This window comes from Eurytemora carolleeae, unplaced genomic scaffold, assembly GCF_000591075.1.
Source record: "Eurytemora carolleeae unplaced genomic scaffold, Eaff_2.0 scaffold207, whole genome shotgun sequence".
Lineage (NCBI taxonomy): Eukaryota > Metazoa > Arthropoda > Copepoda > Calanoida > Temoridae > Eurytemora > Eurytemora carolleeae.
The window spans coordinates 337468-350401 of record NW_019396121.1 but is presented as its reverse complement, the minus strand read 5'-3'; the positions used below and the strand labels follow the sequence as shown (position 1 = coordinate 350401).

General features: G+C 28.3%; 1 protein-coding gene across 3 annotated transcripts in view; it reads left to right on the top strand.

Annotated features, from left to right (window-relative positions):
- The first annotated feature begins 7420 nt into the window (after positions 1 to 7420).
- The window catches only part of LOC111695564 (A disintegrin and metalloproteinase with thrombospondin motifs 18), a 31795-nt gene continuing 26281 nt past the window's right edge, over positions 7421 to 12934 (top strand). For all 3 annotated transcript variants that reach the window (XM_023464929.1, XM_023464928.1, XM_023464930.1), the window contains exons 1-6: positions 7421 to 8047; positions 9968 to 10010; positions 10234 to 10291; positions 11604 to 11723; positions 12325 to 12382; positions 12655 to 12711. In XM_023464929.1, coding sequence (XP_023320697.1) covers positions 7982 to 8047; positions 9968 to 10010; positions 10234 to 10291; positions 11604 to 11723; positions 12325 to 12382; positions 12655 to 12711 — 402 coding nt within the window. In that variant the 5' untranslated portion in view covers positions 7421 to 7981. The remainder of the gene's footprint in view (positions 8048 to 9967; positions 10011 to 10233; positions 10292 to 11603; positions 11724 to 12324; positions 12383 to 12654; positions 12712 to 12934) is intronic.

Genomic DNA, 12934 nt, shown 5'->3' with positions numbered 1-12934 from the left:
ATCCTACTGATTCCACTGATACTACTCATCTATACTGATTCTACCGATCCTTCTGACCCTACCCGTTATCCCACTTAAGGATGAGCAATTTTGCTAAGATCAATGATCATACTTCTTAGAAGACCTAAAACAACGTTGAGGATATGAATGAACAACCATAAAAATTAAATAAAAATATCCAAATTGTGTAGGAAAATTATGTTTAAATGCATTTAAATATTTCTTTTTCTTTGAGGCCCGTGTTACATAAAAATTTTCTTTGAAAAGGAATTTTATCAGAAAAGGGTTTTAATTCTTACTTTTCTGTAAATTTTATTCAGAAAATTTTTTTATCTTGGAATTGTTAGTTTTTTATTTAAGGAGAGAGATTTATAGTTCAATTATAAAATTGCATCACCGAGTCATCAGATGCAAGCATATATTTCTTACTTAGATAGCTGTAAAATTAACACCAAAGGAAAACTTTAAAGACAAACTTATAAATTCTTAGCCCTAAATCCAAGTTATTTACTTATAGTTAAAAGTTTTTAGCTTTTAATTGGTCAGAGTTCTAGAAAACCTGTCTCATAAAGAGTTTTATGCTAATTACTACAAACGTTTACAGTTTTTCGTCTGCATTCAAATTTTGTATCATTCCTTTTTTAATTCCATTTTTTTCATTTTACAGTTGTTAGGGGTAATTTGAGAGAGTATATGAATACAGACATAAAGAAAGAGCATTTAAAAAAACACAATTACCGATTTGCCTTAAATTTTGATGACGGAACTTGGTAGAAACACGGGAATGTTTTACGAATTCAAGTTCAGTTGGTTTGCTTTTATAGCGAAAGTTTAGTTTCCAGGCAAAGCTGGGTTCCGATTCCTATGGATTTGAATCGGAGATTCAAGATTTGAACTGGTGGTATGTAGTTCAGCCACCTCTCCGATTCATTAAATTCCGTCTCCGGTCCCTTCATGTTTAAACTTCTCTTCAACAAAACAACAATCTAAACTTTAACAACTGTAAAACTTGGAACAAAAAATCATTCTGCATAAATTGAAACTTTCGAACTTTTATCTTCAATAAATGTATTTTTCTTCAAGATAACTATTATTTTCGATGAATATCTGGTTTTCTTTAATTTTTGTATTTGAATATCACGAAGAATTAACAGTTCGCCACTGGCCCCAGTAAGTTATGGCTTTGATTAAAATACATAAGATATCAGCTTTTTTATTTAATACATTTTAGTTTGTTTAAACGAAAAAGTATAAAAAGACAAGTTTGTAAACTCTCACGCTAAAATCTTTCCGCATTTTCACAATTACTCATTTCAACTAAAGCTAGAAGTTAAAATGGTTAAAATCATGGTTTTAAAATGTCCACAAATAAAAGGGCTAGACTACGGTTTAAAGGGCTAGGCTACGGTTACCAAAAAGCTAACTCAGAAAGTAATGCACAAAATCAATCAAAGGCCAAGGGCTTACGACACTTAATAGTCAACCTGGTCTAGAAAAGTGATGCAAAATTTGCATAGCTCTCTAGATCTTTTTGAATGACAGACTTTTTTTGATAACCTCTTAAAAAAGGTTAAAAGTACACTTTTGATATACGTAATATATATATCTGAAACTAGCTAGGTAGATCTGACTAGACTAGCGACCTGTCAGGGTCAACTTCTTCAAACCGCAGGATCAGCAGATTTATCTGGTAAAACATATTTTTATTCAACACTTTAAATATTTAGATTAAATCAGATACTTTGTGTTCATCCAAACCAGCATTCAATCTGTATACCCCCTCCCCTCCCCCCTCACCCCAATACTTTCAAAAACTGTTTTTGTTTACATTAAACTCTACAATTCTTTGTTTTTCATTTGCCTTAGTCGTTTTAACATTAACGTTATATATAAAATCTTTATTTGATCAAATCAGCTTGATGTTTTAATATGCTTTAAAGGGAATGTAGACTTAACTTAAAGTGACCCTCCATTTATAAAGTTGAATTCCCGATTCACAACAGTACCTTTCAAAATCTTTCTCTGATCAATGATGGATAGTTTCTATCGAAAAGTTACAACTGAGGGAAACAAAGAACTTTTTATATAAAACGATGATATCTTCCTCATTGTTACCCAGATAGAGTTTTAAAGGCACCGGTACGTGACAATCAGACATGCTCCTATATGTATATGAGGTCACTAAAAATTATGCCTACAGTCCCTTTGATACTGTATAGAATCGCGGACTGAAACTGAAGTTTAATATTTTCTATATTTAACGATATGCTGAAATATGAACGTATTTATCTCAGACCAGATTTGAAAGAAACCGTCATCATACTCTATTAGTAATGGGCACTGATACTAAATATATCTTGGAGAAGAGCCAGAAAACCTGGACGTGAAGTCAAATAATTAAAACGAGTAAAGGAGAAAAAGAATGAAAAATAATAGAAAAAATTAAACGCAGCAATTAGAGTAAAAAGAGTGAAAGAAGGAAGTGGAGTAAAAGACATAAAAGCAATAAAAAGAGTAAAAAGAAATAAAAATGAAAAAAAAAGTAAATTGGCGCAACGTTTTGCCAATTTGAAAAGGAAGAGAAAAACAGTAGAAAATGGAGTAAAAGAAGAAGATGGAGTAAAATAATTAAAAGCAGTAAAAGTAATAAAATGAGAAAAAAGGGGAAAAAAGGAACAAAAGAAGTTAAAAAATAGACGGAGTTAAAGTAGTAATTAAGGTAAATGGAGTAAAAGAAGTAAGTGGAGAAAAAGAAATTAAAAGCAATAAAAGAGTAAAGGGAATTGACTTAGAGTTGACCCCTTTAAGAGAAAGAAAAACAGGAGTAAATTAAGGAATAAATATGAAGTAAAAGGAGCGAATGAAGTAAAATAATTAAAAAAGTGACAGGAGAAAAAGAAATAAAAAGATGAAAAAGGAATAAAAGGAATAAACGAAAAAAAAAAGAAAAGGAAAAAAGGGAAAAAAAAGGAATAAAAGAAAAAAAGAAGAAAAGGAAAAAAGGAATAAAAGGAATAAAAGGAATAAAAGGAAAAAAGGGAAAAAGGGAAAAAAGGAATAAAAAGAATAAAAGAAAAAAAGAACAAAAGGAAAAAAGGAATATAAGGAATAAAAGGAATAAAAGGATTTAAAAGAGTCAAAACAATTATAAGAATGAAAAGGAGGTAAAAAAAATTGAAATAATAAAAAGAATAAAAACATGAAAAAAATGAAAAGGAGTAAATGGAGTAAACAATTAAAAGAATTAAAAGAGAAAAAAGAGGCAAAAGAAATGCGCAGAATAAATGGAGAAAATAGAATAAAAAATTAAAAGAATTAAAAGAGAGAAAAGAGGCAAAGGAATGCGCAGCGCAGAATGAAAAGGAGTGAAAGAGTTAAAAGAATTAAAAGAATGAATAGAGTAAAAGTAGGATGAGTTTCTAAAATTACACAATCAGTAAATTCCCCTTTTATTGCAGTTCAGTTCTAACTATACTGATTTAAAAAACTATTAAAATAAAACAAATATTACATTTGTTAAGCAAGGAAGCAAGTATTTAGTAAAGGGAGCAGGATTACGTCAGAGTTTGAAATGGAAATCTAAAAAAAATTGGATTTCAGGTTTATAAATTTTTAATGAAAGAAATATTAAAATTTTAAAAAACTAAGAAAAGTCTTTGAATTCCTAAAAAATAAACTTTAGTTCATGCAATTCATCAGCAATGCTTATCTTACCAAGTTCTTGAATGCGAACTTTTGAAGAAAAATTTTAAAACAAATTTCTTTTTCATTGACAGAAGTACAAATGTTCAAAAGTAATAAAAATTTTTATATTTTTAATTGAAATTCCTCTTTTTGAAAAGCTATTAAGAAGAACAACAATGTTTTGAATTTTTAATGAGTTTTTATTAAAAACATTTCCTTATTCATAAGTCTGAGCAAAATCAAATGTAGAGGAGCTACGAGGTCACAATGTCGCATGTTGACCGTCTCCTTAGGTTTAGTGAAGTGTACATATTTGCATAAAGTGAAACCAGTGTGAAGCTTATTATAAAGTTTACGGAGATTCAGTTCATATTGTTCAGCGTCCAAGCGTGTTCAACATAATACATGTAATTCTTCACGTAATATTAGATGGAGAAAGTAGATTTTTCTTAAGATAAGGAAAAACTTCCATACAACGGAATCAGATAGATCATATCTTTAATACTAATTAGTGAATGATTTAATTTTAGCTTGTCACTCTTTATGATGAGTTGTTTGTATATTGCCTTAATTCAGGTAGACCTACTGTATCGTTCAGAACACACGCGCAACCAACATATTATTAAGACTTAAAACAAAAATTGGGCCACGATTTATGGTTTGTTTTTGCATATTTAAGTTTCGTTGAATTTTAAGAGGTTTCACAAAGGATGCTTAGCATATTTCAAAAATAAGTACTCTTTATAGGTTTGCTTTTGCTAAGGAATTGAGTCTTCAAACTCAAATTTTCCTTTCAACCTTATATATGTTAAACTTAAACTTTTTGATTAAACCGACTACATAGTTATAATACCTATAGGCCTACGCCTTTTACTGAAAGATTTTCCGATTTTGAGTTCGTTCCATTGAAAGTGTATTATAAGGACAGATAACTAAAGTTATATAACAGCAGTGAAAGTGTATAATTAGGACAGATAACTAAAGTTATATAACAGCAGTGAAAGTGTATAATTAGGAGTTATATAACAGCAGTGAAAGTGTATTAGGACAGATACCTATAGTTATATATCAGCAGTGAAAGTGTATTATTAGGACAGATAACTCTATAGTTATATAACAGCAGTGAAAAGGTATTAGGACAGATACCTATAGTTATATAACAGCAGTGAAAGTGTATCATCAGATAACTATAGTTATATAGCAGCAGTGAAGTGTATTATGTCAGATAACTATAGTTATATAACAGCAGTGAAAGTGTATCATCAGATAACTATAGTTATTTAACAGTAGTGAAAGTGTATTAGGACAGATAAGTATAGTTTTATAACAGCAGTGAAACTGTATTAGGTCAGATAACTATAGTTATATAACAGCAGTGAAAGTGTATTAGGACAGATAAGTATAGTTATATAGCAGCAGTGAAAGTGTATTAGGACAGATAACTATAGTAATATAACAGCAGTGAAAGTGAATTATGTCAGATAACTATAGTTATATAACAGCAGTGAAAGTGTATTATGTCAGATAACTATAGTTTTATAACAGCAGTAAAAGTGTATTAGGACAGCTAACTCTATATTAATTCTTCAGCAGTGAAAGTATTATTTTTTCCTTACAAATTGTAAACTTAAATTAAAACTGACTTTTTCTATGATGAAATCTTTAGATTAAGATGTCACAAAGCTCTGTGCACCATGGATAAGTTTCTCTATCTTTTCATCCCTGAAAAGCGCACACGAGCGTAAACAATTTTTTCATTTATAGCTTTACGTGCGTAATTTGGTATTCAGAATTTACTGCTCGCACATAACCATGCGTAAAAATTTTTCTTTCACGGTTTTTAAATTTTTGTTATTAAAGCTATATTAAATAAAAAAGTAGCAAATGTTAAATGTTTTATTTTGCAATTTATCACATTGTAGATACACTGTATTTAAATTTTTGGAGCCTTGAGTCTGAAACTAAAAACAAAACAAAAACGAAACCACGGTTTAACAACGTGGGGATCGTAAAAGCTTTTTTATTACCAAAATTGTATTTATCATTGAATTTACCATTGTGTCTATAAAAATCACTAAATATCAAAAATGCGTGGAAAAACTAATTTACATTTTTTATGTGAGGGACGTATATATCTACAGTAATAACCAGAAAACAATGGAATAGAAAGACGACATTATAGCGATACTTAAGTGTATTTGATGTTGTTACAAACTAAATAGTTTTACCAGACACTGATTATCACTGTATATATAAGTTTTTAAAAATTAGATTAATTTTTTTTCGTGCCAATAGATTTCTAGCAGATTAGCTTGCAATTCTACATTTGAGAATTGTTTTCTGAACCCAGTTTCATTAATTAATCATCTTTTCAGTTTCCGTCACCAGTAGATTACTGGGGCGGAGCCCTTCTATTCTTCCTCTTCCTTTATTCGGTATTTAGTTCAGTATTCAATACACTGTTAATAGATAAATACACTGTTAATAGATAAATACACTGTTAATAGATAAATACAGTGTTAATAGATAAATATACAGTTAATAGATACATATACAGTTAACCCTATCTCTGCTGGGGTACTTGAAAACCAGGATATGCTGGGGGGGGTCAATTTGACCCCCCCTCTAAATCCCATGTTTGATGTCCAAATATGACAAATGATACATCATTGCAAAGCTCTTGTGCTCTACTTTTAGAATCTGCAAAAAAATTTGCAAATTTGCCGAAATTGAATTTTTTATTGCAAAATCCAGTTATATAGTAAAATTGTTTGCAAAAAAAATTTGTCCAAAAAATGAAAAATTATACATTTTTGAAAAGCCCTTGACCATGCCATTTCAAATATGCAAAAAGTTTTGCAAAATTTTAAATAACCTGATTTTTAATCAAGAAAAACTAAAAATGTGCAAATTTCCTTTGACAGGTAGTTTGCAAAAAATTTGAATTTTTTTTCGCAAAACTTGTGCAATTCGTTTCCTTATGTCAAAGGCTTTCCAAAATGCTAAATTTTATCAAAATCTGACAAGTGGAAGTGGGTCAAAACAAAGATTTAGTTTGTTACAGGAAAAAGCAGTCATTCAGGCAGTGTGCCTGGGGACTCAGGCAGTTAGTATTAAAGCCCGGTTTTAGGCCTAAAGGGAAGGCTTTGGTATGTAAGAAAAGTCAGAAAATTTCAACAGCCTCAGACCAATACTTTTTGAGTTATGTAAAAAAAACTACAGGGGGGGGGGTCAAATTGACCCCCCCCCCAGCAGGAATAGGGTTAATAGATAAATGCGCTGTTGTTAATAGATAAATACAGTGTTAATAGATAAATATACTGTTAATAGATAAATACACTGTTATTTATTTGTAAAATGTATATATAGATAAATATACATTTTACAAATAAATACACTGTTAATAGATAAATACACTGTTAATAGATAAATATACATTTTACAAATAAATACACTATTTATAGATGAATACACTATTAATAGATAAATATACATCTTACAAATAAATACACTGTTAATAGATAAATATACATTTTACAGATGAATACACAGTTAATAGATAAATATACATTTTACAGATGAATACACTGTTCATAAATAGACTGTTATAAATAAATATGTAAAGATTTTTGTAGCGATAAATATGGCCTTGATATGGTTAAAAATGCACTGTTTGCATTAAGTGATATCGAAACAGTATTTCTAATTGATCATACAATGTGATATTTTAAACAGTTTCAGGAATAAAAATGCAAATTGAATCAATCCACGAGTTCCTTCATCATTCTTTGGTTTCTGTTTTCTAACTTTTCTTTGTTTTTTTTTAAATTAAAAACTGCAAACCAAAAACAACAATAACAAAGAGCATTAAGTGAGATTAACAAGTGAGTTTGAGTGCTCTTATTCTTCCTGGAGCATAGAACCACAAGTTAGATTAGGTTTGTACTCAGATTCAAATTGAACCTATTTACTCCAGGTGGGTTGAAGCAATGAATCAGTGAACCGTGATCTTCTTTTAGAATAAAACCAACACAATTGAAATTACAATTGACAACATATTTAAACTGATTTTTGAGAGCTTTCGTAGAGCCACCAACGTAGTTAAAGTTATTTATTCTTAACTTTAAAGCAACAGATAACAAATTGCGTAAAATAAGCTGTGACATGATACAAATACATTTTTGTTTAGACAAAATCTAGGTGTTAACTAAATGAGTATCAACTAAGAGAATTGCGTAATGAAAACAAATGAAAACACTAAAAATAAAATGGAGAAAGTGAAACTAAAAAGATAATTATGAAATTTAATTTCTGTTTTCCTAACCTACTCCTTTCTTCTCTTCTACTTCTACCCCATATACAGGTATATCTATCTATCTATCTATCTATCTATCTATCTATCTATCTATCTATCTATCTATCTATCTATCTATCTATCTATCTATCTATCTATCTATCTCCCCCCTCCTTCTATTTTTTTCAATAAAATTAAATATTTTCGAAAAACTTATTTTATTTTTTTTTGAGAAAGATTTACATTTTTTTTCAAATGGCCTTTGCAGATATGACATTTTTTAAATATGTTTTTATTATAATGATTAGTGCCATGAAGACTCATACCGTTCTTCTTCAGTTCAAAAATTCTCAAATACACTAGTTGAAACTTGAAACCTCTAAAATAATCGGTTTACCTTGTAATTTTGTCCAATTTTATTAATGTTTGAGGTAAAATACGATGCCAGGGGGTCTAAATATACACCTTAAGATGAATTTTTTAAAAGACTGCACGTTTTATACAAAGGCAATCATATAAAATTCTCTTTTTTTCTAATCAATGTTAGCATTTATTTTTGAGATTCACTCAAGTCAAAATATCATTTTGAATTTTCTAACTCAACTTGAGGTTTGAATATCTCTCTCTCTCTCTTCCATCAATGAAATTGAATCATTGCAAACAAGACCGAAGGAGAAGATAAATTCTTTGCGACATCACTTGTAGGACTTTGTGATCTCCTATCTTCTCTAGGTTTTATTTTAAGCACAAGAATAAGAAAAGCTAATTTAACTGGTTACATAGGAGATATTCTTTTTAATTGCTCAGCAATCATGCAAAGGAGTTACGATGGAAAACATATAAGATTTCAATCTTATCTTCGATTTACTTTAGCTTAAAGTGAAATGTCAAAAACCACTTTATCTCTACTTTTACTCACTGATAATTAATTTGAAATTTGTAGGTTAGGGGGAAAATCCCACTTTTGACTTTTGTGAAGTATTTTTAATAACACACAAAAGTACAATTGTTCCTATGTAATACTGAACTTTAGTCAAACATTTTCCCCCTCGTCTTTGCTGTAGTAAAGAATTTTAACAAATCTTTTACCCAGTTAACAGAGATAAGTCATTGTCTAACTAAAGAGAATGTAAATTTTAATTATTAAGAATTTTCAAAAGAATAATGATATGGTCTGAGTGACATTTCTTTTCATCTTAAACAAATCTATAATTAGTGGAACATTTGAAATCATTTCAATACCTCACCAAATGATGAAAAATCTAGCCTTTTTTTCTTTTTTTCAATTATGTGTATTGGTATACTTTCACTGGTATCTGCTGTTTATCTACTGTTTTATTTACGGTTTTATTTACGGTTTTAGTTACGGTTATATCTACAGTTTTATTTACGGTTTTATTTACGGTTTTATTTACGGTTTTATTTACTGTTTTAATTACTGTTTTATTTACTGTTTTATTTACGGTTTTATTTGCTGTTTTATTTACGGTTTTATTTACTGTTTTATTTACTGTTTTATTTACGGTTTTATTTACGACGGTTTTATTTACTGTTTTATTTACGGTTTTATTTACTGTTTTATTTACGGTTTTATTTACTGTTTTATTTACGGTTTTATTTACTGTTTTATTTACGGTTTTATTTACTGTTTTATTTACGGTTTTATTTACGGTTTTATTTACTGTTTTATTTACTATTTTAATTACGGTTTTATTTACTGTTTTATTTACTGATTTATTTACTGTTTAATTTACGGTTTTAATTACGGTTTTATTTACTGTTTTTAATTACGGTTTTAGCTACAGATTTATTTACGGTTTTATTCACGGTTTTAATTACTGTTTTATTTACTGTTTTATCTACAGATTTATTTACGGTTTTAATTACTGTTTTATTTACTGTTTTATTTACGGTTTTATTTACTGTTTTATCTGCAGTTGACATTTTGACTACAACAACGAAAATAATACTCATCATCAATTTGTTCAGACGGCGTCCTTCCCAGATCTCGGGTTCTTTCAAAATGACAATGGTAAGTTGGAATTTCTTTTTTAAAACCCAGATTGTAAATTCAGAAGGTTGTGAGAAAAACTATTTTCTAAATATTTTTCATAAAGTATTTAAATCTATTCTAATCTTAATCATTTGCAAAAATTTGATCGAAAGTTATTGATTGTTTGATATGTTATGAAATAAATAATGATAATAAGTAATGATAAATAAATAATAAAGTAAATAAATATAAATATTTCTAGATTGGGATGCGCAGGACCTGTTTATTCCTAAACTACGAAGACGAAAAAGATCGACCAGGAATCAAAAACAAATCAAACATTGTCATGTAATATAAAGCTCTGATATGTATGTATGTATGTTACACGTGTATGTGTCCTTTCCAAAATGGAGGATTACTTCTCTGACGACTCTTTAAGTTTCTCAAATGCTAGAAAGCTATACACTTTCGCATCTAGTAAATTTAGTATTTGCACAAAACTTAATATTGTTTAAAATCCAATTATAACTTTGTTTAAATGCTTACCCTTGGAACTTGAAGGAAGAAGTTTTTATGGTTTATCTTGGTATTCAGTAAAATTTATGAAAATATACTTGTTTAATTAAGTATTCTTATATAATTATCACTTTATGTATATAAACTTGTATAATAATCACTTTATGTAAATATTCTTATATAATTATCACTTTATGTAAATATACTTGTATAATTATCACTTTATGTAAATATACTTGTATCCCTTTATGTAAATAAACTTGTATACTTATCACTTTATGTATATATACTTGAATAATTATCTCTTTATGTAAATATACTTGTATAATTATCACTTTATGTATATATACTTGAATAATTATCTCTTTATGTAAATATACTTGTATAATTATCACTTTATGTAAATAAACTTGTATAATTGTATATATACTTTTATAATTATCACTTTATGTATATACATACTTGTATAACTATCACTTCATGTATATATACTTGTATAATTATCACTTTATGTATATATATACTTGTATAATTATCACTTTATGTATATATACTTGTATTCCTTTATGTAAATAAACTTGTATACTTATCACTTTATGTATCTATACTTGAATAATTATCTCTTTATGTAAATATACTTGTATAATTATCACTTTATGTATATATACTTGTATAATTATCACTACTTTTATAATTATCACTTTATGTATATACATACTTGTATAACTATCACTTATGTAAATATACTTGTATAATTATCACTTTATGTATATATACTTGTATAATTATCACTTTATGTATATATACTCAAACAACACTTAGCTTTTTTTATTTTACTATAACCAAAGTGGCTTGTTTTGAAAAATAATTCTTGGGGTGATTTTGAATTACAGAATTATTTAAATACATGACTAAACTAGGAAATTGTGGTTTCTGCTGGTCCTTTTGGTCGGTAAACAAAAATGTTCTGTGTTTGAAAGGACTGTTCGCTAAAAATTATAGGGAATATTTAACCATTTTCTCTTGGTAGCGCTCAAACCCGAATTCAATTCGGGATCAGCCTATACCCCCTTTCTCTTTAAGAAATCCTAAATTGATTTGATTTCGCCGGTATAGGGACGCAGATAGTTCTGCAGCTGTTGAATTCAAGTTTACAGCTCTGGGAAGAAAATTTGATTTTTCACTTACAGAAACCTCGCCTCCGCTCACGAACCATTCAGTTCTTATGGTCCGCAGGTTATACTTTTTTACAAATATTGTTGTATTTTGAATTTGAGTCTTTGCCACACTTTCAAACTTTCTTATCCCAATCTTTTGCAACCTAATCGTGAAAACCTTTGATATTTTTAACCTTAGAGTATTTAATATAAAAGGTCTACGTCATTGAGATGCAAAGATATAGGGGTCAGTAAATCCAAGTTTGTTCCTTTTTCTCTCTTTAGCAATAGCATCAGAGCTTGTGCTAAAATTCAATTCCTTTGACCTTTTCTTTAAGTTTAGTTTAGAGTTTTTGGGTTTTTATTCGTGCGAAACATAATATTAAAAGTCTTATAAATCAATTCGAAGATATTTGATCATATCTTTTCAAATTATTCGTTTTTCAAACAACGCAAAATTATTGAGAAATATATTGTTTTCCAAAGTTCATGAAGTATGTTTGTATAGGAATATTAAAAGTTAAACTAACAGACCACACTTTTTTCATTGTTTTAAGTATGATACAACGATCGAATGTCGTTTTAATCATTTTTAAAAATCCCGCAACTCCACGCACAAAATACCAGTTATTATAAAGTTTGGAACTAATTTTTCTAATTCTAATTAATTTTATTTTCAGAGATGATTCTACAGATATTCTAGATTTATCATCCTTCTCTCAATCATGTCTCTACAAGGAAACCAAAATTATAAATTCTTAAAAAAAAAATTTGGCGCTTTTTTCAACTCTGAGCAACTTCCCACCTGGGAATACTTTTTAATAATATTTGTAAACAGAACTAGAGTTTTATTTCTAATTTTATAATTTGTAACCAAAGATTTGGCAACATCAGGTTGCAACGATATAAAGATAAGAAAATTATAAATTGTGAGTTATCAGTTCTTTTAGCTCCTTAGAAATGTTCAAAACGAATTTTAGAACAAAAAAATTGTTTGGTTCAAACAACAGGGTGTATCTAGAACTGAAACTGGGGAGAAAATGGCGATTAATCTATGCGCTGGATTTGTGAGTCTCTTTTTGTATCAACCTTTTCTAATTTAAAATAAGAAAATAATTCTTTGAATTTTAAAAAGTAATTTTTTACTTTTCTTTTTTAAAAAAATACACCGAAAAAGTTGAAAAGAAGATGTTGTAAGCTTCTTTGAAAAGATGATTTGAAAATTTAAAGATGATTTTAATTAAACATTATTAAATTAAAATTTCGTTAATCATCGTCTATAAAGACTAT